General features: G+C 44.3%; 1 protein-coding gene across 1 annotated transcript in view; it reads right to left on the reverse strand.

Moving 5' to 3' along the window:
- Window positions 1-25,872, reverse strand: part of lrpprc (leucine-rich pentatricopeptide repeat containing) — a 67,783-nt gene that overhangs the window by 5,049 nt on the left and 36,862 nt on the right. Inside the window, exons 25-34 of the mRNA XM_084141634.1 lie at window positions 18,470-18,576; window positions 14,644-14,712; window positions 14,478-14,568; window positions 13,377-13,519; window positions 8,472-8,640; window positions 8,147-8,273; window positions 6,359-6,447; window positions 6,064-6,268; window positions 3,180-3,316; window positions 2,819-2,934 (exon numbers count right to left, since the gene is read on the reverse strand). Coding sequence (XP_083997760.1) covers window positions 2,819-2,934; window positions 3,180-3,316; window positions 6,064-6,268; window positions 6,359-6,447; window positions 8,147-8,273; window positions 8,472-8,640; window positions 13,377-13,519; window positions 14,478-14,568; window positions 14,644-14,712; window positions 18,470-18,576 — 1,253 coding nt within the window. The remainder of the gene's footprint in view (window positions 1-2,818; window positions 2,935-3,179; window positions 3,317-6,063; window positions 6,269-6,358; window positions 6,448-8,146; window positions 8,274-8,471; window positions 8,641-13,376; window positions 13,520-14,477; window positions 14,569-14,643; window positions 14,713-18,469; window positions 18,577-25,872) is intronic.

A 25,872-nucleotide genomic window follows, 5' to 3' on the forward strand; every position in this document is an offset into this window, starting at 1 on the left:
TTAGCCCTTTCATTATATCTCCCTGCACTCCATACAACGGTCTGCAGTTATAGGTTAATTACACCGTTAATAGGGTGTCAGCCAGATAACTACTGATTTCTTTATAAAATTTTAATGTACAGTGCCTGTTCACTTTAAAGTATAATTATCTACACTTAGCAACATAAAGGGGCTGATTGGAATCTGTACTACGCCGTAGCATTCTAGTGGGTAATTTACTTCACCACCTTTACTTTCTGTCATTAGCCAATTACCAGAGGCAGGAAGTGAGGTTGGGGAAGTAGCTCTCATAACAAGGAGAATGAGAGAAACAACCAGGGTTCAAACCTACGGAAGAATGTATGGAAACAGGCTCTTTATTTGAAAATAAATAAATCACAAAGCATTCAAAGCAGCCATTTTAAATGCAGGGTGATGATTTAGAAATACTTTTTATATAAAACAATTGAGAGATTTGCTTTGGGCTGAAGATGTAACCTTAAAAAATAGGTAAGAAGTAAAGACTATGAAAAGTGTGTGTGTCTCTCCGAGTGCTGCATTAAACCTTGCCGTGCTCCGAGTCTTCTCTGGGTTCAGTGGCAATGAGGTCACATTACAAGCCATTCGTGAACGGCATGTGTTTCTTTCCTTGGGTGGAATTAAAAGCAGAGGCCTCGGAGGCTTTTAACCGCAGCGCAGCGTAGCAGCGTATTAAACAGAGGGCCAGAGTCACTCAGCGGCAGAATGGCTTTAGTACAATCAGGCAATTAGAACAACACTATTCCACTTCACTTACACTCCCCCACTCTCTTCTCTCCAGTCGCTCTCTCTCTCTCTCTCCGCTAGGACCTGTTTTATCCAAAAGCCAGACTGGCCGTGACGCAACCTCCCTGTATCCCTGATCCCGGACGAGCATACTCCCTCACGACTGCTTAAAAGCTCTGGATAAGCTGGGAATGTCAGAATATCTCTACCCCCAACCCCCACCTCCCAGAGTAGGTCTGGGAGGACCCTGCCTCACTGACTTCTGGTCCGATTCACTTCTTAATGATTTCAATCAACACACTTGTCATCTGCCTCGTTAAAAGCTTTTCAGAGTTTAGTTAACAGTTTCTTCTAAAATAGAATCGTTCCCCTGTTACCTTACAATAAACCTTGAAGAGGAGGAGGCAGTAGGCCTGCAGAAATGCCAGCAAAGTTGCTACATATGCTCAAGTAGATGCATATTACACGAAACACAGATTATTTTAATTTGGCTTTAATTTCTTATAAACTTAGATTAGTATCTGTGTTCATTTTCATGTCTCTGTTGGAATCAACCATCTTGTTAATCATTGAGCAGCAGTATAATTACATGTGAATTCAAGGGGAACATGATCTGGAGGAGTGTGGCACCAGACGGTCTCGTTTGACGTTCATGTGGCTCGAGCAACATTTAAATTACATATAACTGAGCAACCGATCCATCTTGCATATTTTCAAAGTAAATTATACTCATCGACCTTTATGTGACGTGAATGTGATCTATATATCCTTTGGGTGGTGGACCATCCTTGATACACACGGGGAAACTGTTGAGCGTGAAAAACCCAGCAGTGTTGCAGTTCTTGACACACTCAAACCGGTGCTCCTGGCACCTACTACCATACCCTGTTCAAAGGCACTTAAATATTTTGTCTTGCCCATTCAATTGTCACAAGGCTTACAAATCCTTCTTTAACCTGTCTCCTCCCATTCATCTACACTGATTGAAGTGGATTTAACAAGTGCCATCAATAAAGCCGGGTGTACACTACACAACTTCCAAATCCTAAAATCACTGAACCTCTCACATTAAACAACCATCTTTCCTGTAGTTTTCTTCGTCTTGCCAAGGTAGTGTTGCTCACACTAAACGATATGGCAGATGGGGGGGGGGGGGGGGGAGTCACACACTACAAGATTCTTCACTTGGTCGTGAGGACTCTCGATACCACACTGTCTCGTGAAAACAATGTGATGTGATAAAATTGAACGTAGCTACAACGAGATTTGGCTCAAAGCATCCGCAAACGTTTTCAGTCAGACATTCACGCTTTCCATAAAGAGTTGAAATATCTAGCCAACATTTTGAATCGAATAACATTGCTTGTGAACGTTTTGACACTTTGGCAAGAACAAACACATACTAGTAGTAGTCCTAGTAGTAGTCCTAGTAGTAGTCCTAGTAGTAGTCCTAGTAGTAGTCCTAGTAGTAGTCCTAGTCATCACTCCTGCTCAAGAGTCTACACATTCTGGGTGATGAAAAACAACTTCATCATCTCACTGGTTTCTTCTCCGGCGAGCTCTCATTGGCCATTGCTGATCATCGTTCTCAAAACTTGTCGTTGCACATCTCACACTACAAGAGCATTGCAGATTTTGTGCCGATAAAATCAAACATGTTTGAAAATATCAGGATGTCTGGGACTGCTCAAAGACGAGATTGGTAGCCCTCAGATTGTGACCCGCTCACATTAAACGAGCATCGGTGACAGTCGCGCGTCCCGAGTAGGCAACGACATGGGGATTTAGTCTCCGATCTCAAAAACTTGTCTGGGACTGCTAAATCGGGCTCAAAATCGTGTTTGCGCACACATGAACACACACACAGACAAACAGCCAGCCACGAGAGCTACACCCACAGACTTAAGGGATCATAGCATTCACCTGGTCAGTCTATGTCATGGAAAGACCAGGTGTTCCTAATGTTTGCGCACACATGATCACACACAGACAAACAGACAGCCAGCCATGAGCGCTACACCCACAGACTAATAGTTGAAACTGGCTGATGTCACTGGGTGAGTGGGATACTTACGGCCAGCATGAACTTGGCGTCCTCTACCATGTTAGCCTCCAGCAGCTGTAGGAAGAGGTCTGACGCAGCTCTGTACGATGAAAAGTGATTGGCCAGCCTCTCTGCCATGGCACTCACTACACAGAGACACAGACAGGGTCACAATCAACATAGATCTCACTCAGCAAGGTTAATGAGAAGATTGATCTTATAGGGTATACAGGTTGGTACGCTGCTTGCGGATGGGCTGTTCCAAGAGTATCAACTACTGCAGTAAATTATATATGAAAGTGGGGACAGTGTTGGACATTAAAGACACATTGTTTTACTGCATTGTGTGTAGGTGGGCGGTTGAGGTTATACGGGTGTCGGTGTTCCTTACATTTATCCAGAGCAGCGCCGTTGTTCTCCTCCAGCACCTTCCTGAAGACGAAGGCCATGCTGGCAGCCGGACCCTGAGGCCCATCACCCTGTGTGTAGACAGCCTCCAAGCCCTCCACTGCAGAGTGCAAGTCTCCACTGAGAGAGCGACAGAGAGAGAGACAGAAAAGATAGGCATTTAGCTAGGTCAAAAACAGAAAGAAACCGACTCCAGTCTCTTCACTGATTCACTGAGACCTCAATGTATCTGCTGGGGGAAGTAGCAGCAACAGAACTTTCTGGGAAAGAAATAACCAGTAAAACACCACAGTGACAGAGATAGAGGTCGATGAGGGCATACAGGGAGGTATGATTAAATATTCTCTAAATATGCGAGTAGCAGAGAACCTCCTCACTCCTCCTCCTCATTTGTCCAAACAGAGAGAAAGAGAAAAACAAAGTGCATCAAACTTTTATCGGCCGCATTAGCATTCTTGCCGCTAACGGTGGCATGGGGGTGTCATCCCCGCCTAGCTCCCAGAGCTGAGAGGCAGGATGATAGGACAGCGGAAGTGAAAAGGCACTCATGCCCGATTGGGCAGCGCTCCCTGCTCTCGCCCGCCTGGGCCTGTCAGGATGAACTCTGACCCCCCCCAACCCTATCGGCCTAAGCTGCTGTGACACGTGTGGGATGGCACGACTTGAGCCGAGCTGACTGGTTAAGAGGGAAGGGTCCAGAAAGCAGCGCCACATTTAGAGATGGACCTCTGTAAATTATTCAGACTCAGTCACAGCGATCACAATGAATTCAGGCCCAGATTAAATCTTAATGTGGGCTGGTGGAGAAGGAGAGGGAGGGAGGTAGAGGGAGGGAAGGAGGGCAGAAAAGGACAGGGAGGGAGGGGGAGGGAGGGATGGATGTGGGAGAAGGAGAGGAAGGGAGGGTGGAGAAGGGTTAAGTGTTATTAGCTTGTTGGGGTGCCAGGTTAGGTTGTTCAGATTTGGTGAGTTTAGCCTATTTGGTTGTGGCAACCTCTTCATAAACATTCCTCTGCGTGAGCACATCAATGTTAACCGGGCCATTGTGTGTGCTGTATTCCCCTAGGGTATTGTTAACCCTCTGGGTCAGGGATCATCAACTGGATTCAGCCGCAGGCCAATTTTTCTTGAGCAGATGGTCGTGTGGCCGGAACATAATAAAAAAACATTTTTAGACTGCAAATTGACAACAAGAAGGCCAAACAGATATCATATTTGACTAAAACAATCATTTCAAACCTTAATTACATTTGGGGACATTGCCCTGCGTAGGGTGCAGTCTTTCGGATGGGACGTTAAAACGGCTGTCCTGACTCTTTAAAAAAAATATTCTCATCAATCTACACACAATACCCCATAATGATAAACAAAAACAGGTTTTTATAAATGTTTGCACATTTATAAAAAATATACAAACTGGAATATTACATTTACATAAGTATTCAGATCCTTTACTCAGTACCTTGTTGAAGCACCTTTGGCAGCGATTACAGCCTCGAGTCTTCTTTGGTATGACACTACAAGCTTGGCACACCTATATTTGGTGGAGTTTCTCCCATTCTGGTAGAGTGGCCAGACGGAAGCCACTCCTCAGTAAAAGGCACATGACAGCCCGCTTGGAGTTTTCCAAAAGGCCCCTAAACACACTCAGACCGTGAGAAACAAGATTCTCTGGTCTGATGAAACCAAGATTGAACTCTTTGGTCTGAATGCCAAGTGTCACGTCTGGAGTAAACCTGGCACCATCCCTACAGTGAAGCATGGTGGTGGCAGCATCATGCTGTGGGGATGTTTTTTAGCGGCAAGGACAGGGAGACTAGTCAGGATCGAGGGAAAGACAAACGGCGCAAAGTACAGAGAGATCCTTGATGAAAACCTGCTCCAGAGCGCTTAGGACCTCAGACTGGGGCGAAGGTTCACCTTCCAACAGGACAACGACCCTAAGCACACAGCCAAGACAACGCAGGAGTGGCTTCGGGACAAGTCTCTGGATGTCCTTGAGTGGCCCAGCCAGAGCCCGGACTTGAACCCGATTGAACATCTCTGGAGAGACCTGAAAATAGCTGTGCAGCGACACTCCCCATACAACCTGACAGAGCTTGAGAGGATCTGCAGAGAAGAATGGGAGAAACTCCCCAAATACAGGTGTGCCAAGCTTGTAGCGTCATACCGAAGAAGACTCGAGGCTGTAATCGCTGCCAAAGGTGCTTCAACAAAGTACTGAGTAAAGGGTCTGAATACTTATGTAAATGTGATATCAGTTTTTTGTTTTTTATGAATTTGCTAAAATGTCTAAAAACCTGTTTTTGCTTTGTCATTATGGAGTATTGTGTGTAGATTGATGAGGGGAAAAAAACGATGTAATAAATTTTAGAATAATGCTGTAACGTAACAAAATGTGGAAAAAGTCAAGGGGTCTGAATACTTTCCGAATGCACTAAGCGCTTGGAGTACCTCAGTAGGTAGAAAAGTGCTATATAAATCCAATCAATTATTATTTGTATACGATCACATCTCTCTATTATGCATGGGAATACTTTGGAACACACTTCCAAAATTAAAATCATTTGGAGCTGATTTCCTGGTGTTTTTATAGTCTTTTATGTACAACAATAGAAAAAATTGCTCAGAAAACTTGGGGGCCAAATAAATTGGGTGCAAAATTCGGCCCACGGGCCACCAGTTGGGGAACCCTGCTGTATATTGGAGGCCAGGGTATTTTTAACCCTGCAACCAAGTGTTAACAGAGAGAATAAAGAAACAGGTTTACTGCAATGCTACTGAAGCCCATGAAAACGGCATGACAATACCCCTTCATAAAGCTGGGAGCGATTGAGTGCTAAGTAGGTGAGTTAGATGAACCTTACTTTTTGATGTGTGCCAGGGCAGTGTTGTTGACAAAGACCATGCTGGAGAGGTTGAGGGGTGTGCCCAACCCCTTCATCAGAACCTCCACTTCCTGGATGCCCTGGACATCCCCATGGCTCCCGAGGGATTGCACCAATCGTGTGACGGACAGTTTTGAGGGCACCTGGTCTCCCTGCAGCATGGACTTGAGCGTGGACAGGCCATCTAGGGGTGAGAGGAAGGCAACAGAATGTGTGCAACAAAGAAACTCAGTGTGTGTGTGTTTGTGTGTGTGTGTGTGACGCAAAAACCCACCTTTGGCTAGCCCTCTCTTGACCTGTGTGATGATGAGGAGGCTGTTAGCTATGTCATTCAGCTTGAACCCTGGAACACGGCCTAAGGCACTGAGGAACAGAGAGACAGAAGAACAGACATCAGTCAACAATCTTCAACCTTACAGCAGAGGTGAACGACCCTCCACTCCACTGAAATGGGCATAGAGAGAAGTGGAAAATCAGACTGAAACAGAGGGACAGAGTGAAAGTGAGTCCAATTGCCAAATCAAGTCTGGCTATAGAAGTATTACAAAATGTAATGTAAAACATGGAACAGGGTGTTCAGACTTCTCCCTCTGAGGTGTCCTCTCCAGCTGTGTCTCTCCTCTGGGGCTGGGCAGGGAGAGAACAGTTGCTGCAGTGCAGAGACCCTAGGTAATGTCCCTTTCCCTCCATCCCTTCGTCGATCCCCTTGTCCTTTCAGACCTATTTTTTTTCATTTGAGAGCCACTAATACCTCAATCAATCTCTCTTTTATTATTACAGTCTCCGACCGGATTAATCTGGCTGCTCAATTGAGCGTTGGCCTCATGCTCCTTATCGCCGTGCCGACCGGCCGCCAGCCCTCCGCTCACTCGGGACAGATTGCTGCAGAAACCTCGGGGTCAGAGTGATTCTTATCAATCCCAAGGAAAGAAAATCCCTCCTGTCCCTGCCCTCTGGCCACCCCATCCATCTCTTTTCACCCTCTCTCTGGGGTCTCCCTCCTCTACCCAACTTCTGCTCTGACCCCCTCCCTAATTTATCTCCATCCCAATCCCCTTAATCTCTGCTAAGCGCCCAACTGCTCAGTTATGATGCAGCCCCTCCTCCTTCTCCTCTCTCCAACCCAGCCTTGGGCCCCATCTGGCTCCAGCCGTGTCTAAGTCATCCACACGCAAGAGACTAGGCTTTATACACACACTAGGGGAATTATTACTGTACTGGCGTCTTGATCATCTTCCCACATGATTAAACCAACCCCCCTCCCTCCCTTCTCTGATAAATCCAAGGTCTCTCACAGGACCAAAAAACCTGGGTTAACTCATACCCTATAGTGGCCTGACGTAGGGGTACCTAAAGTTCTGGAGAAGGGGGACAGGTGGGGATGAGATGTGATGTGTGTAATGTGGAAGGTATGCGTTGAGTCCTTGTGGTAATTATGCTAACTGTTCATAAACACACAGACAGACACACATAGGGAAGTTCAACAGCCACCCCAGGGCAGTGAGCGAGGGAAGAGGAGGAGGAGAGGATTACACAAAGACTCTCCTGCTCCAAGGGGACAGATCATGTGTTATGAGCGATGAGAACCTAATTCCACTCTCGTTTTTTAAAAGGATAACTCCTGCTACTAAGATCCCAGGACAACCCCCCCCCCCCAAAAAAACACACACGATACATGACTAAATCAGCAGAAGATTGTCATTTTTTGCGCAGTCATCCACTTCCCAGAAAACCTAATTAATCTGTGGCGATACGAAGGGGCTCAAGCGCTAACGAGGCTTAGCAGAACACTGCTGTTCACATCCAGCAGGGTTAAGGGTCAATTCACAATCACTTTGTAATCTCAAACCTAATTCAAGAACCCTGGCTGCCATGTATACTGTAGGCTTAACCTGTGACAAACCAGACTTTGGCTCTGAGTGTGGAAGTAGCCCACTGTAAAAGTGTGTGGAGTCACGGTTGGTTTCTTTGTCAGATCGACTGGCAGATAGAGAGGGGGAGTGAGGGAGAGGACACAGGACGGACTGACTGACGGACACGCACACAGGACAGACAGACTCACATCTCTTTGACCACCATGGCGTCCTCCATACTACCTTCGGCCAGCAGAGCCCGGATCAGACTGTCGTAGGGGGCCGGGCCCAGGGTCACACCCTTCCTATCAACATCCTTCAGCATACCATAGGCCTCTGGACAGACCGACAGAGGAAGAGAGAAAGAGAAATGGAGCAGGAGAGAGGGATTGATATCAGAGATCACCATCCCATGTCTCAGTTGTCATGGGACTGTCTGTAGAATAGATTACCCTGTATTAGGAGAAGCTCAGGAAATCCCCAATATTACCAATGGAGGTCTGGTAGCAATATCAACTCCCCAGGGCTGCGTACCTTTAGCCTTGCCCTTCTTGCAGAGGGTGAGAAGTCTGAACTGGTAGTCAGCAGGGCTGTTCTCTGCAGTAGCAGCTTGGGTGCTGGCTGACTTGGTGGCTTTGCCCTTTGACCCTACAGGCTTGGTATCTGCCTGTGCCTCTGTGTCTGCAGCCTGCTCATACCACACCTATGGAAAGGTAGAATACAACACACTGAATTACAACTATCAAAACAGCCACTAACATATGGGTCAATATTCACACGATACAAAAACACAATGGTCCCTATGATACACAAACGATAGCAACGCAAGAGCAGACATATCCATGCTTATCCCATAGAAAAAGTGTGTGTGTGTGTGTGTGCAAGTGAACGTGTGTGTTTCATAATTCTACAATGAAGTATAGAAACAGTCGCAAATTGCATATCACAACCCATTCATAACATATCTGGGGGATTGGTGCATGTCTGTGTCGAGTTCAATGTAAAACAGATTTTAGTACTTCCACAGTACTTCCATTCATTTCACTATTTTTCATTGTCATGGGAATTCTGAATCATGAAAACACAAAATCAACCAAAGGAAAGTCGGCAGAATGTTTGAATTTAGAATGCTTGGTTGTTAAGAGCCACAGCATTGATTTGCAACTCAGTTTTGGTTTCAACAACCCCAAGACTAGACGACTTGCTTCTGCCATCTAAGATTTTCAATTTTCTAAAATGAACTTCTACACCCAGCGATTTCATCAGTCCGGACCATGGATGGCACTGGCACATCAATATCTCCTTGCAAGACCATCAAATATCATCGACAATGGTAAGAATGAAATAGTGTATTCTCACTAGGATTTGGTTCACTTCCCTTTTATGTGTATTTCTCAACATTCCATGTTTAGAATGCATTAAGGTACATCTAGAACTGGTTGAACATGTGGCTTTAGGTTGGGTCCTCCTGGGTTTCTCAGAGATCTGGGATTGTGAGCGGTACTGGAAGTCCCGGTCCCTAAACATGGCCAGCTTCTGCTACCACAACCAACAACTGCCTAAGCAGGAGAAACGCAGACTGTTCCACAAACACATGGAAATGAAGCGCAAGGTGGAGTTTCACAGGAGAGTGAGGAGGGAGGTTTATGAGCAGCGTATGAGCTCAGGCAACCAGTGGCTTTATACTGATGGAGAGAGAGAAACTGGAAGCCATTTTGAGTTGGCTGCAGAGAAGGGCTTCTTGTGAATCTCTGATGTATTTAGTGGAAGTAGTACTAAGATAAGATAGGATTGGTAGGTATAATACTTATGGTCCATTTAAAATTTCACCTTAGCTCTGCCACTGTATATAGTCATGAACCTATAAAAGTTTATGCCATTATGGGGGGGGGGGGGGGGGGGTTCTACTAAGCTAACATATGGAATTGTTTTAAGATGGTCATACCATGGATCATTTATCTATTTGATTTAGAATTTTAGGACCCCTTTAGGTATCCCGAAAAAATATTTAAATTATTTTATATAATATTGAATTTGGCCTTTACTACTATCTCCCATAGAAACGTATTGAATAACACATTCAGAAATGGCAAAAAGACAGTCCAAAAGTAAATAATTAGGAATAAGGTTTTGATGTATCTGTCCTATATCTAAAGATATAAGAAAGGTCAGGAAATATGTTTTTTTTGTTTTACACATATTTAACCCCTTATTTTTGTAGGGACAGAACTACTTCCATTAATTTGTATGGGTTAACTTCAGATGAGTCCCGTGACACTTGTGGGGGTTGTAGAGCAAAATGGAGAACACTATCGTGAGTCTCCCCTTTCCACAGTGGGGTTAGTTTGTCGCCCACACGGTTCGGATGCTACAGACAGAAGCTGGCATATCAGCGTTACGACTTGTGGGGGTCGTATAGCAAAACGGAGAACACCGTGTTCGTGGTAGTCCTCATCTTTCCATATTAGTTTGTAGGCCAAACCGTTCGGACGCTACACACGTTTTCATGAGAAGACCGATTTTCGGGATGTCTCAGTCTGACAAACACCGCTGTAGCTCGGCAACCTTCCACCGCAGATGCAGAAGGCAGACAAAGGCGGATGTGGTGGATTGAGACGCAGCCCATGCAAATATCTCTAGCTTAAACTGACGGATTTTGATAGTGATTTTTTTTTATTATGTTACTTAGGATTGACGCACGGGTCAATAGACTGAAGGATGAAGTATATTAACAACATTACGTTGTATCATAACCATCAAAAATCTCCTCACCACAAGCTAGAACAAGTGCATTTTCATTTCACTGGTAGAATCAGGAAGTATCGACTTCCCGTGTATTTGTCTGCTCATAGTGTACCACAAGGTCCGGCATATAGCGAATGCACGCTGCACGATGGGGCCAGAGCAGGAAACACCACCCTACACCGAGCTGTAGTCTTTCAGAGGCTGGAAAAAAACTTGTAACTTTGTATTTCTAGCAATGAATCTTCCGATAGGAACATCGCTGAAAGAAGTCCAAAGGCTCTATCGAACAAAGACAACCACAACTAAATGCACACATATGTAGTGTGTGATCGGTATAACAGAGGCTTCGCGAAATGCCACAAAGCAGGACTACATTCATTTACAGATCTCGTCCACCCCGTCAATACACTGGATGTGGCAAAACCCAGCCCCGCCTTCTTTGTGGCCAATTATGTGTAAAACATCTCACTGTCCTAGAAGTGCCTCGGACAACATAAAAACAAACACAGAGTCTTAATGTGACATTTCACAGAATGGTTTACCAAGAAAAACGTCCAAAAGGACTAATTTGAGGTAAAAAGGAATTGGAGCACTCTACAAAAAAAGTCAGAGATTGATTTCTTATTGCTCACTTTAATCCATTGTACAGGATGTGAACAGGTGAAGGACGTTTCAACGTCAAGCTGACATCTTCCTCAAAGTGACCTGACCATCGCACATATAGTAGCTTTAGTTATAGCCTAGTGTCCATTGAGACCCAATGTAAACTAATTATGATATGTTTCAAGGTAAATGGCAAATTATAGCACAAAATAATAACTTAAATAGTGTGTCTCAATCAATAGGCCATGTCAAAATATACATAGGTGATATTTGGGTGTCTGTGAATCCGGAGACAGAGACTCCTTAAACCTGGAGTCTGTGGGAACAACAGAAAGGACTTACTTAAAAATCAAGGCAACAACATTATAGAAACGAGGACAGTGAAAAATCATAATTTAGCCCCTTTGGTTCCACAGTGTCTAAGGAGCACTGCCAGAATGCCTCTCTGTTTTAGTTTACGTTCAATATCACCTCCTCTTGGTGAAATTTGGACGTGTTCTATGGCTACAAAGAGCAGGGAGGAAGGTGAGCCATGGTTGGCTTCGATGCAGTGGCGTGCGCCATAGCATAGTCGTTTTTTTTCTTTCTAATAGCAGCCTTATGTTCTGCGATGCCAAGTTTCAATGCTCGTTTAGTTTGACCAATATAAACAGCAGCACAGATGCATTAAGCATGTATATGACATTTGTGGTGCTACAATTAATGAAGCTTTGGATTTTGTATTCTTTACCTTTTCTCCGGGTGGTCAAAAATGTTAGTATTGGTCGAATTGTCACAATGTACACAGTGGCCACACTTGTAATTGCCATTGGGCGGGCCTGGGAGCCAAATGTCACGCTTCTTGGGTAGCTGCATGCTGTGCGTAACGGAATTGGCTAGATTGCGCGCAAGGCGAAAACAAATGCGACAGGGCAATGTTGTGAACTCTCGTAGATTTGGATAACTATTGAGGATGTTCCAGTGTTTCAATACAATGGATTTGACGCGGCCGGCACATAGCCTGTACTCCGTGGAAAAACACAAACGTGGGGGTGTTTTGTCCTGGTTTCTATTCGTGCCAGCGAGTAGGCTTTGACGTTCAGTCTCTCTAGCATGGGTATAGGCCTATTCAATGACACTCTAATCATACCCGCGTTGCAGGAACCTGTTGCGCATATCATGCGAAATTTCCCGTTAAGTATAAGAATTGCGATGCGTCTTTTTTGAGTGAGATGTGTGTGTGTTTAGTAGACTGGGTAGGGCCCCTCGATCTTCAGTCACCCGTTCAGCGACCGGGGGAGGGGGTTAAGCTATGCTGGCCAGGGGTAAATTAGGCTAGGCATCCAGGCCAGGGAGGCTAAAAGGGGGTGTGGGGGTTGACAACTCCAGGGCGCCTCAGGTCACAAGGGTCATCGCCAAGGGCTAATGCCATCACTTTGAGTCTCATCTCGCTCCAGGCCTCCCCAACAAGCAAACAAACATGGACACAACTGGAAGGAAGCTGGAAAATTATGTATTCCAATGGAGAAATAATGTATTTTGAATCAACAGAGGAAACCGGTGCAGTCAGGCGGACAGAATGCTGGGTAATTTGGTCACATCTTTCCAGTAGCCTCTGCCAGAGTCCTCTAGCGACTTGTGCTAAAGTCCACTAAGCAGCAGACATGGTGGTATTTAGCAGTGGCTGAATTAGTTGGGCATTAGGGGCTAGTATTAATTCCTGTCCCAATGTCAGATTTTCCCAACGATCATCCCAAATTCCAATTTCCCCTAGATGTAGCTAAAATACAAGGATTTGCAGTTTCAGACTGACTGTGGCCAGATGTGCGGAGAATCAGACTAGTTCAGGGATTTCAACCAACCAGGAGTCAACCAGGACAGAGGGGGCACCATGGCAAGCCAATGATAATGACGGCTATAACACACTGAGGTACTAAAAGGTAGCGTCCTGCCCGCTATTCTCTGTGCAACAAACGGAACATTATCAGAGGATGAGCTTTAATGAAGCAAACACTGATTTGTGGAATTACTGATTTGATAGAATAAAAATATAAGGAGAGCTGTGCTTACTAGCGGTGGCAGAGCGGTAGGTGATTTCAGAAGGCTTTTTACCTCAGGCACCTCGAAGGGCACCTCCTGTCCATTACTCTTGAGGATGTCGGCCAGCATGCGCAGAGTCCTCTCTCTTGGTATCACGTTCTCCTCCTGCATCTTGGTCCAGGTGGCCTCCGCCTTGCGCCAGTCGTTTGTGTCCTCTGAAGGTGTGAAAGAGCATGATCATATGTACACACACACCAGGTCCGTCTTGAAAAATGTTATTCTCAACGAGACTACCTGGATAAATAAAGGTTACATTTTTTTTTACAAATTACACGCACAAACGTGTATACACGCACACACAAAGATTCCTTGTTGACACATCCTGCTTAATGCTGAGAGAGCAATCAAGGCAGAAAAGGCCTAATCTGCTAAATATTCTTCAGTCAGACACTTAACTCTGGGCTGATTTGATTTGATTTGTATTCGAGCAGGCTTTATCTGACCCAGGCTGAATTGGGCAAACAGTTCCAAAAATCTTCCAATCACGAGATGTAATCTAATCATTCACTATCTGTGGACACTGGGATTCTGACCCCATTCTCTCGCACACAAAATGGCCCCGGGGTTACACCACTGATCACGCCACATTGCTGCCAGGGATTTGGGGGGCAAAGGTTAAAAGGTCATATGAGAAGAGGAGATGGAGGTAAGTAGTAGTGGCTTTAGGGATAGTTGACAGGGGCTTAATATAACCAGTCAGGGGTAAAGTGAGGTTCATCAATTTCCCCTGTTGGAGAATGTGGATTAACAATATCTGTCATCTAGTCAGTCCATCCATATAGGAAAGATCATAGAATTATGAATTAGAATCAGGGTTGGGCTCAATTTGAATTGAAGGCAGTCAATTCAGGAAGTGATTAGAATTTTTTATCCAAACATTTAAAAACTTTTGACAAATATCAGATCCTTTTCAGTTCATTGAGAAGTCATTAAAAATAGATGCCCTTTTTCAATAATTTAATTGGAATTTCAGTTTACTTCCTGAATTGACTGCCTTCGATTAGAATTGAGCCCAACCCAGATTAGAATACTAATAGAATAGTAACTTAATAGGATCTCTACGGGGAAGACAGACAGTCAGAAGAGTACGGTTGGAGGCTGAGGGGGACTTACTGCAGAGCCGCAGCATGTAGTGATACATCTCATCTCGATCACATTCAAACAGCTTGGCTGTCATCTCCACCATGCTCTCCAAAGACTCCATCTACACAGGGACACAATACTTTAGACATGTGGTGTGTGCGCGTGCGTGCTTGTGTGCGTGTTGTCTCCCTCTCACCTGGTTGCCGTTAATGCATTTCTCAGCATACCACTGAAGGCGTCCTGGTCTAGCCCTTAAACCTGGAGTCTGTGGGAACAACAGAAAGGACTTACTTAAACAAATACAGAGTGGTTTATGTTGAATCAACTAGTGCCTGATAAACCTTTCTGTACAGAGTACATCAAAAATGCAACAAGCTGAAACATACTGGAACCTCCATCTCATACGATTGAGTATTTGGTTTAATACACATTAAACCCATAAATTCCTGTAATTTCCCAGAACTGAATATCTCAACTCAAGTATTTAATATCCAACAGGATCAGAATGAGCAGAAACAGAATCCCATGGAAAAGACAGAAGATGAAGGGTGTATATGGATAATACCAGAGACATATAATAATGGTTCTGGATAATACTATAGTTTGATGCCCTTTGGACACGCACACTGGGAGGGTGGCATAAGCACACTATTTCTGGAGTGATACGTGTTCATATGGGCTAGGGAGGGGTGGGGTGGAAGGGGTTAGAGATGGGATAACAGTGATCAGGATTTCATCAGTGCTCCAGTCAATCAGAATGAGATAGTCCCTCGGTTCTTCTACTCTGCCCTGACATGTTAATCTGTCTATGACCAAGATCTCTCAATCCCCCTGTCTGACGGGCCCTGTGCTGCAGGACCACATCATACCACGGCTACTTGATCAAAAAAAGACCACGCATTATGGTCTTATACAACCAGCCAAAGGACAAATTACAATTTGTTCTGTTCTCCGCCGCCGCGTCTAATCTGCTTAGTAAATAAGGCAGAGTGCAAGTGGTACATTTGTTTTCTACTCCGAACAGGAAATCCCCCCCCCAGCCCCGCTAGCTACCCCCTCCAGCCAGGGATCTAAGCCCCCTGAGGGCAAATCTTCCTGGGCATAAAATCCATGGTGATAAGTCCCTCTTCCTCCTGCTCCTGCTTCACACACACACTCACTCTCTACTTTTCACTTCCAGCACATATCCCAATCCCCAAAAGGACATCTAGGTCAGATTATTAAGACAATCTCCTGCCTGCTGCTTTGTGGCTTATGAAACTCAGCCCCTTTGAATACGCTGTCTGGACTAGAGTGCCACAACAAGCTCACATCACACACACAGCAAAGACAATGCAGTAGTGACTGTTGCACAAACTCACATAGCCTTTCTATACCTATCCTCACGTAAAGTCATACCACCCTCTCACAAATTACGCTCAACAATCTCAATTCCTTGTATTTGACACTTATAATTAATACTCCCCACTTATACACCTTATCCGACACACACACACACCCCTAATGGTACCCACCCCTTAACAAAACCACCTAACCTTAACCATAACCAAAAAGTGGCACCCATTTCTATTGTATTTCATTTAATTATCTGCAATTAATCACCTCGCAATTATACAAAACAGAGTCAGCGGCTAGCCCCTCTGTTCTGACACTTGAATCTCCACTCTGAAGAGGAAAGGTCTCTGTGATAGATCTCTGTCATCCATCTGACCTCCCAGATATCACTCATTTTAATTAGTGGGCAGAGTTAGGGGGCAGAGTTCACATGGAGAGGATATCTGGCTGGGGGAACGAGAGCCTTTTCTGTTTCTGACCCACCGGTCCTACATGAGGAGACCACTTCGCTGCTATTTATAGACAGACCAGGTAGAGAGTTCTCTTCTACATTTAGCCTCAATACAAAGCTCTGCTCAACATGGAGACATTAACCATCCCACAGTACACAACTACATGTAGTGAGTCACAAGTTGACAATATACCAGACAGAGGACCCCCTTCAGGCCTAAATCCAACTGCCCACATTTGAAAAAGATTATCACAAACATCCAAAACCAGCAGAACGTCAATAGGACTGAAGAAGGGCATTTCAGGTCAAAACAAAAACCCAAAAGAAGAGATTGAAGTTGAAATGTATAATACTAAATATTTTGTGTTGGTCTGGTATCATCTGAAGCTTGTCCAAACCTCCCCCTCTAAGATGACATGGGACAGGGACTGTGCGTGCCATTCTTACAGGGGTATTAGTACACAATAATAGCATGTCAATATTTAAGAGGGTTTGGTAATCATAGTTCATTTCCTAATTCCTCCTTATAGAAACGCAGAGGGGACAAGCAGCTTTTGGCTAGCCCTGTCCCAGGGCCAGGAGACCAGGATACATAGATGATCTGGTAAAGTTGAGAGAGTGAGTGAGAGAGTGAGGAGCGAGAGAGAGAGAGTGAGTGAGATAGTGAGGAGCGAGAGAGAGAGAGTGAGTGAGATAGTGAGGAGAGCGCGAGAGAGTGGAGCGAGAGCGAGCGAGAGAGCGAGCGAGCCACGCAGATCCAGCAGACAGCATTATTCTCATCCTGAGGAATCAGGATATTAAAAGGCGTTCAGGGCCAAATAACTAAATCGCCTGCTCCCCTCCCTATCAAGTGACCGTCCCTCTGCTGTAGATCCATCCTCAGACATCATTTTCATCTTATCCCCCCAGGACCAAAGCCTCCTCATCTGATGAGTTTTTAATAACCAGGAAGAGGCTTAGGATCTGAGGATCGGCCCTGCCTGCCAGCCAGACTGCTGCAGCCCAGAACAACAATAACAAGCACTACAACTATCTAACTTGAATAAGGATTGTATGAGGGCACAGATCTGGAAATGGTAAGGGTGTAATCCTAAACAAGATGGATTGTGTCTTTGGTCAAATTAATTTCTGCATTAAGACATATGGTTATAGCATCTGCATTCCAGCTTCGGCCCCACATATAACACACAGACACACACCTCATGACAAAACAAAAATACAAACAGACACACACCTCATGACACTAATCCGCACTAACTGGTATCCATCCAGTCATGCAAGTGGACAGAGTAGACAGGGGAATTGAGCTGGGAGATTAGAATGGTTGGATAATTAAACATCTGAATGGTTTTGTCTGAATAATGTTCAGTGAGGAAGAATACACTCCTGAGCTGCACATGTTTGAAGTGTGTGTCGGGGGAACGGCCTGAAAGCAGAGACGGCAGACGGACTGATACGAACAAAAGACACAGAAAACGAATCAAGCGCCTCAGAAACAGAACTTGTACGGAGCTCTTCTTCCCTAGGTACCTTCAACTAATAGAAGCTCCTCTCCACTCCAGCCGCAAAACACATCTTCAACGTGCAGCTCTGCTGAACCCCCCCCGAATGATGTTCCCCCTTAACCCTACCCCCTTAAACCTAACCAGAAACCACCTCACACAACAACCCAATCAGCATCCCTCTCCTGAAACTATGTTCGCTGGCCATCTCAGAATGGCTATATCATATTAATCTGGTTCCTGAGACATTAAACATCTCCCCAGAGTTGAAGGCATTAACCTACCAGATAACACCACAGCTACATACAGCAATGTGTTCAGGAATGTGCCTGTCTTCTCTAGCCAGTTAATATGCAAATACAAACGCAGTCAATCCTTCAATCAGAACTGTAGCTTAACCCCTGACCTGTGAGCTCCCAGGAAATTCACAGAGATAGGATTGGCTCCAATCTCTTAATAGAAACAGATAATAAGTGACTGCTTTTCATATAAACCATTGGCCACATCCAGCACGGAACACGCTCAAACACACTCCTCTGCCTCCACCACTCTCCCATCCCACCCTCCCGGCTGGCCTATTGTGTTGGTGGGAAATGGCATTAGTTCAGATTTAGACCCAATTTAATTTAAAAAGAGGGAACTTATTACTGCCATCTAATTAAGTATTTTTTAAATAGCTGTGTGCTGTGTGCAAACACAATGGTGGTGGTGTGGCGGCGGCGTGGCGGTCCCACCTCAATGATTTTGCGGGCCTCCCGGTGGCGGCTGGTCTGCATGAAGGCGAAAAAGAGGTCGTACAGCATTGTCATCTCACCTCGCTCCTGGCTCACAAAGTCCATCGCTGTGGGAAGAGGAGAGGGAGAGAGCGAGGAGAGAGCAGGGGAGAGAGAGGTGTGAGGCTAAACAAAAAACACACACACACGGGCCGAAGGACAGACCAGCACACACACACACACACACACACACACACCGCATTCTTCCAGTCCCTTTAGAATGGCTATAAGCTGCTTGGCTTTCAGAGCTGAAACTTCTCAAAGAGCTGCTCTCAGCAGTCTGCTCTCAATCCAATCTCCCTCTATCAGGCACTGGCCAGGTGGAAATGTGGGGGCTCATCTGCATACACACACCAGCACGCACACACAGTCTATCCATAGAGACTATCAAAACGAATACCAATGCAAACCTCACACTCTTTAACAATCTGTACATTTGAAAAGGGACAAACCCACAGAATCCTGTTTCCATCCATTCATAAGTTTGCTGAGGGATAGAAATGAAGTTAATGTTTGATAACTGACACCCTATGTGGTTGCCAGGCAGGGTAAGAGGACAGAGCAGCCTAGGAGAGTGTGTTTAAGGGGAGCCCTGTCTGACCCTGGGCAGGGGCAGTGCCACTCACAGGGTGAGAGAGGAGGGCATAAGGCCAGGGGGTGTAGAGTAGTGCTCAAAGGGGGGGGGGGGGGGGGGGTCCTCACCCCCCTGGCACTCAAACCCACTCACCTACAGCACACAAAGGACTTAACCCCTTCACCACCCTTTTGTCAAGAGGAGGAGCCATTCAAATCATGATCGCCAGCATCCTCCACAGTGACCTGGGGCCTGTTGTCAATAGTGAGCTCTTAGAACAGACACTACACACAGTGACTAAGGGCTGGCCAGGTAAAGTGTACATGTTACATCATTCAACTCTCTCACACACCATCTACTCTAATTGTTGCACTCCACTACATGGTCATGAATGTGAGGGAGGAGGGATGGATGAAGGGATGGAGACAGCCCAGTACATCACTGGGGACGAGCTCCCTGCCATCCAGGACCTCTATATCAGAGGAAGGCCTGAAAAATTGGCAAAGACTCCAGCCATCCAAGCCATTGAATGTTCACTCTGCTACCGTCTGGCAAACGGTACCAGAGCATTGACTGTCGGACCACAGGCTCCGAGACAGGTTCTACCCCCAAGCCATAAGACTGCTATTTAGCCAGACTGCTAAATAGTCAATTAATGGTACCCAAACTATCTGCACTGACCTAGACTTTCACTAGACTATATGTACACATTCACTAGACATACACACATACATATACACACACACAGTACTAGTCAAAAGTTTGGACACACCTACTCATTCAAGGGTTTTTCTTTATTTTTACTATTTCCTACATTGTAGAATAATAGTGAAGACAACAAAACTATGAAATAACACATATGGAATCATGTAGTAACCAAAACAGTGTTAAACAAATCAAAATATATTTTATATTTGAGTTTCTTCAAAGTAGACACCCTTTGCCTTGATGACAGCTTTGCACACTCTTGGCATTCTCTCAACCACCTTCATGAGGAAGTCACCTGGAATGCATTTAAATTAACAGGTGTGCCTTGTTAAAAGTTAATTTGAGGAATTTCTTTCCTTCTTACATTTTAGTCATTTAGCAGACGCTCTTATCCAGAGCGACTTACATGAGCAATTAGGGTTAAGTGCCTTGCTCAAGGGCACATCGACAGATTTCTCACCTAGTCCGCTCAGGGATTAGAACCAGCAACCTTTCGGTTACTGGCACAACGCTCTTAACCACTAAGCTACCTGCCGCCCCTTAATGCGTTTGAGCCAATCAGTTGTGTTGTGACAAAGTAGGGGAGGTATACAGAAGATAGCCCTATTTGGTAAAAGACCAAGGTCATATTATGTCAAGAACAGCTCAGCTAAGCAAAGAGAAACAACAGTCCATCATTACTTTAAGACATGAAAGTCAGTCAATACTGAACATTTCAAGAACTTTGAAAGTTTCTTCAAGTGCAGTCGCAAAAACCAAGCGCAATGATGAAACCGGCTCTCATGAGGACTGGCACAGGAAAGGAAGACCCAGAGTTACCTCTGCATCAGAGGCTAAGTTCACTAGAGTTACCAGCCTCAGAAATTGCAGCCCAAATAAATGCTTCACAGAGTTCAAGTAACAGACACATCTCAACATCAACTATTCAGAGGAGACTGCGTGAATCAGGCCTTCATGGTCGAATTGCTGCAAAGAAACCACTACTAAAGGACACCAATAATAAGAAGAGACTTGCTTGGGCCAAGAAACACGAGCAATGGATATTAGACTGGTGGAAATCTGTCCTTTGGTCTGAGTCCAAATTGGTGATTTTTGGTTCCAACCGCCGTGGCTTTGTGAGATGCAGTGTAGGTGAACGGATGATCTCAGCATGTGTAGTTCCCACCGTGAAGCATGGAGGTGGTGGTGTGATGGTGCTTTGCTGGTGACACTGTCTGATTTATTTAGAATTCAAGGCACACTTAACCAGCATGGCTACCACAGCATTCTGCAGCGATACGCCATCCCATCTGGTTTGGGCTTAGTGGGACTATCATTTGTTTTTCAACAGGACAATGACCCAACACACCTCCAGGCTGTGTAAGGGCTATTTGACTAAGAAGGAGAGTGATGGAGTGTTGCATCAGATGACCTGGCCTCCACAATCACCGACCTCTAACCAATTGAGATGGTTTGGTATTTTATTAGGATCCCCATTAGCTGTTGCAAAAGCAGCAGCTACTCTTCCTGGGGTCCACACAAAACATAACATTATACAGAACATTAATACAGCTCAAGGACAGAACTAAAAAAAAAAAAATTAAAGGCACACGTAGCCTACATATCAATACATACACAAACTATCTAGGTCAAATAGGGGAGAGGCGTTGTGCCGTGAGATGTTGCTTTATCTGTTTTTTGAAACCAGGTTTGCTGTTTATTTGAGCAATATGAGATGGAACGGAGTTCCATGCAAGAACGGAGTTCCATGCAATAATGGCTCTATATAATACTGTACGCTTTCTTGAATTTGTTCTGGATTTGGAGACTGTGAAAAGACCCCTGTTGGCATGTCCGGTGGGGTAAGTGTGTGTCAGAGCTGTGTCAGAGCTGTGTGTAAGTTGACTATGCAAACAATGTGATTTTCAACACAATGTTTCTTATAAAAAGAAGAAGTGATGCAGTTAGTCTCTCCTCAACTCTTAGCCAAGAGAGACTGGCATGCATAGTATTTATATCAGCCCTCTGATTACAATGAAGAGCAAGACGTGCAGCTCTGTTCTGGGCCATCTGCAGCTTAACTATGTCTTTCATTGCAGCACTGGACCACACGACTGGACAATAATCAAGATTAGACAAAACTAGAACCTGCAGAACCTGCTTTTTGGAGTGTGGTGTCAAAAAAGCAGAGCATCTCTTTATTACGGACAGACCTCTCCCCATCTTTACAACCATTGAATCTATATGTTTTGACCGTGATAGATTGTAAACTAAGGTAACGCCAAGTAATTTATCCTCCTCAACTTGTTCAACAGCCACACCATTCATTACCAGATTCAGCTGAGGTCTAGAACTTAGGGAATGATTAGTACCAAATACAATGCTCTTAGTTTTAGAGATGTTCAGGACCAGTTTATTAGTGGCCACCCATTCCAAAACAGACTGCAACTCTTTGTAATTAGCTGTGGTTACTGATGCGTATATGGTTGAATCATCAGCATACATGGACACATGCTTTGTTTAATGCCAGTGGCAAGTCATTGGTAAAAATAGAGAAGAGTAGAGGGCCTAGAGAGCTGCCCTGTGGTACACCACACTTTACATGTTAAACATTAGAGAAGCTTCCATTAAAGAAAACCCTTTGAGTTCTATTAGATAGATAGCTCTGAATCCACGATACGGCAGAGTTTGAAAAGCCATAACACATACGTTTATGGTCAATAATATCAAAGGCTGCAATGAAATCTAACAATACAGCTCCCACAATCTTCTTATTATCAATTTATTTCAAACAATCATCAGTCATTTGTGTCAGTGCAGTACATGTTGAGTGCCCTTCCCTATAAGCAGTCTGAAAGTCTGTTGTTAATTTGTTTACAGAGAAATAGCATCGTATTTCGTCAAACATAATTTTTTCCAACAGTTTGCTAAGAGCTGGCAGCAAGCTTATAGGTCTGCTGTTAGAACCAGTAAAGGCCACTTTACCATTCTTGGGTAGCGGAATTACTTTGGCTTCCCTCCAGGCCTGAGGACAAAGACTTTCCTCTAGGCTCAGATTAAAGATATGACATATAGGAGTGGCTATAGAGTCAGCTACCATCCTCAGTAGCTTTCCAAAGTAGCTTTCCAATGCCAGGAGGTTTGTCATTATTGATCGACAACAATAATTTTTCCACCTCTCCCACACTAACTTTACAAAATTAAAACTTGCAATGCTTTTCTTTCATTATTTGTTTTTTTATGCATGAATACGATGGCTCACTGTTCATTGTTGGCATTTCCTGCCTAAGTTTGCCCACTTTGCAAATGAAAAAATCATTAAAATAATTGGCAACATCAAATGGTTGTGTGTTGAATTTGTCTTTCTGCCCATAATTGCATTTAAAATACTCCAAAGTTTTTTTCCATCATTCTTTATATCATTGATCTTGGCTTCATAATACAGTTTCTTCTTCTTTTTGTTGAGTTTAGTCACATCATTTCTCAATCTGCAGTAAGTCAACCAGTCAGATGTGTAGCCAGACTTATTAGCCACTCCTTTTGCCCCATCTCTTTCAACCATACAGTTGTTCAATTCCTCATCAAGCCATGGAACCTTAACAGTTAGTTTCCTAACAGGTGCATGTTTATCAATAATTGGAAGAAGCAATTTCATAAATTCATCAAGTGCAGCGTCTGGATGCTCCTTATTAATCACATCAGACCAACAAATATTTTTTACATCATCCACAGAAATATTTTGTATGATCTCTTATGCACCACTTTAGGCCCAGCTGTTGGAACTTTGGCTTTCCTGGATTTAGCCAATATATTATGATCACTGCATCAAATGGGTACGGATACAGCTTTAGAACAAAGTTCTACAGTATTAGTAGAAATGTGATCGATACATGTGGATGATCTTGTTCCTGTAGTGCTTGTAAACACCCTGGTAGGTTGATTAATAACCTGAACCAGATTACAGGCACTGGTTACAGTGAGAAGCTTCCTCTTGAGCGGACAGCTTGATGAAAACCAGTCAATATTCAGGTCCCCAAGAAAGTAGACCTCTGTTTACATCACATACAGTCGTGGTCAAAAGTTGAGAATGACACAAGTATTGGTCTTCACAAAGTTTGCAGCTTCAGTGTTTTTAGATATTTTTGTCAGATGTTACTATGGTATACTGAAGTATAATTACAAGCATTCCATAAGTGTCAAAGGCTTTTATTGACAATGACATTAAGCTTATGCAAAGAGTCAATATTTGCAATGTTGACCATTCTTTTTCAAAACCTCTGCAATCCGCCCTGGCATGCTGTCAATTAACTTCTGGGCCACATCCTGACTGATGGCAGCCCATTCTTGCATAATCAATGCTTGGAGTTTGTCAGAATTTGTGGGTTTTTGTTTGTCTACCCCGCCTCTTGAGGATTGACTACAAGTTCTCAATGGGATTAAGGTATGGGGAGTTTCCTGGCCATGGACCCAAAAGTTCGATGTTTTGTTCCCCGAGCCACTTAGTTATCACTTTTGCCTTATGGCAAGGTTCTCCATCATGCTGGAAAAGGCATTGTTCGTCACCAAACTGTTCTTGGATGGTTGGGAGAAGTTGCTCTCGGAGGATGTGTTGGTACCATTCTTTATTCATGGCTGTGTTCTTAGGCAGTGAGCCCACTCCCTTGGCTGAGAAGCAACCCCACACATGAATGGTCTCAGGATGCTTTACTGTTGGCATGACACAGGACTGATGGTAGCGCTCACCTTGTCTTCTCCGGACAAGGTGTTTTCCGGATGCCCCAAACAATCGGAAAGGGGATTCATCAGAGAAAATGACTTTACCCCAGTCCTCAGCAGTCCAATCCCTGTACCTTTTGCAGAATATCAGTCTGTCCCTGATGTTTTTCCTGGAGAGAAGTGGCTTCCTCGCTGCCCTTCTTGACACCAGGCCATCCTCCAAAAGTCTTCGCCTCACTGTGCGTGCAGATGCACTCACACCTGCCTGCTGCCATTCCTGAGCAAGCTCTGCACTGGTGGTGCCCCAATCCTGCAGCTGAATCAACTTTAGGAGACGGTCCTGGCGCTTGCTGGACTTTCTTGGGCCCCTGAAGCCTTCTTCACAACAATTGAACCTCTCTCCTTTAAGTTCTTGACGATCCGATAAATGGTTGATTTAGGTGCAATCTTACTAGCAGCAATATCCTTGCCTGTGAAGCCCTTTTTGTGCAAAGGAATGATGACGACATGTGTTTCCTTGCAGGTAACCATGGTTAACAGAGGAAGAACAATGATTTCAAGCACCACCCTCCTTTTAAAGCTTCCAGTCTGTTATTCTAACTCAATCAGCATGACAGAGTGATCTCCAGCCTTGTCCTCGTCAACACTGTCACCTGTGTTAACGAGAGAATCACTGACATGTCAGCTGGTCCTTTTGTGGCAGGGCTGAAATGCAGTGGAAATGTTTTTTGGGGATTAAGTTCATTTTCATGGCAAAGAGGGACTTTGCAATTAATTGCAATTCATCTGATCACTCTTCATAACATTCTGGAGTATATGCAAATTGCCATCATAAAAACTGAGGCAGCAGACTTTGTGAAAATAAAAATGTGTGTCATTCTCAAAACTTTTGACCACGACTGTACACTATCAAGCATTTCACACATACTATTTAGATACTGACTGTTCGCACTTGGTGGCCTATAGCAACACCCCAAAAGAAAAGGCTTTAGATGTGGCAAGTGAACCTGCAACCACAACACTTAAATAACACTTGACATAAGACCTTCTCTAAGAATTACAGGGATAAGGCTCTGAATATATACAGCAACGCCTCCCCCATAAGCGTTTCTGTTTCTTCTATAGATGTTATATTCTTGTATTGCTACTGCTGTATCATCAAATGAATTATCTAAGTGAGTCTCAGAAATGGCTAATATATGAATGTTATCTGATGTTATATGATGTTAGCAAGTTATTGATTTCATTAACCTTATTTCTAAGGCTACATATATTAATGTGCGCTATTTTCAGCCCTTTCCTGGGTAGCTTATCAGAGATAGACATAATACTGAAAAGAGCAAACAAAGCAAGAGAAAAAAATATACATTCAGCAGTCCATTAATCA

Source organism: Coregonus lavaretus, assembly GCF_964263955.1.
Source record: "Coregonus lavaretus genome assembly, chromosome: 25".
In the NCBI taxonomy this organism is placed as follows: Eukaryota; Metazoa; Chordata; class Actinopteri; order Salmoniformes; family Salmonidae; genus Coregonus; species Coregonus lavaretus.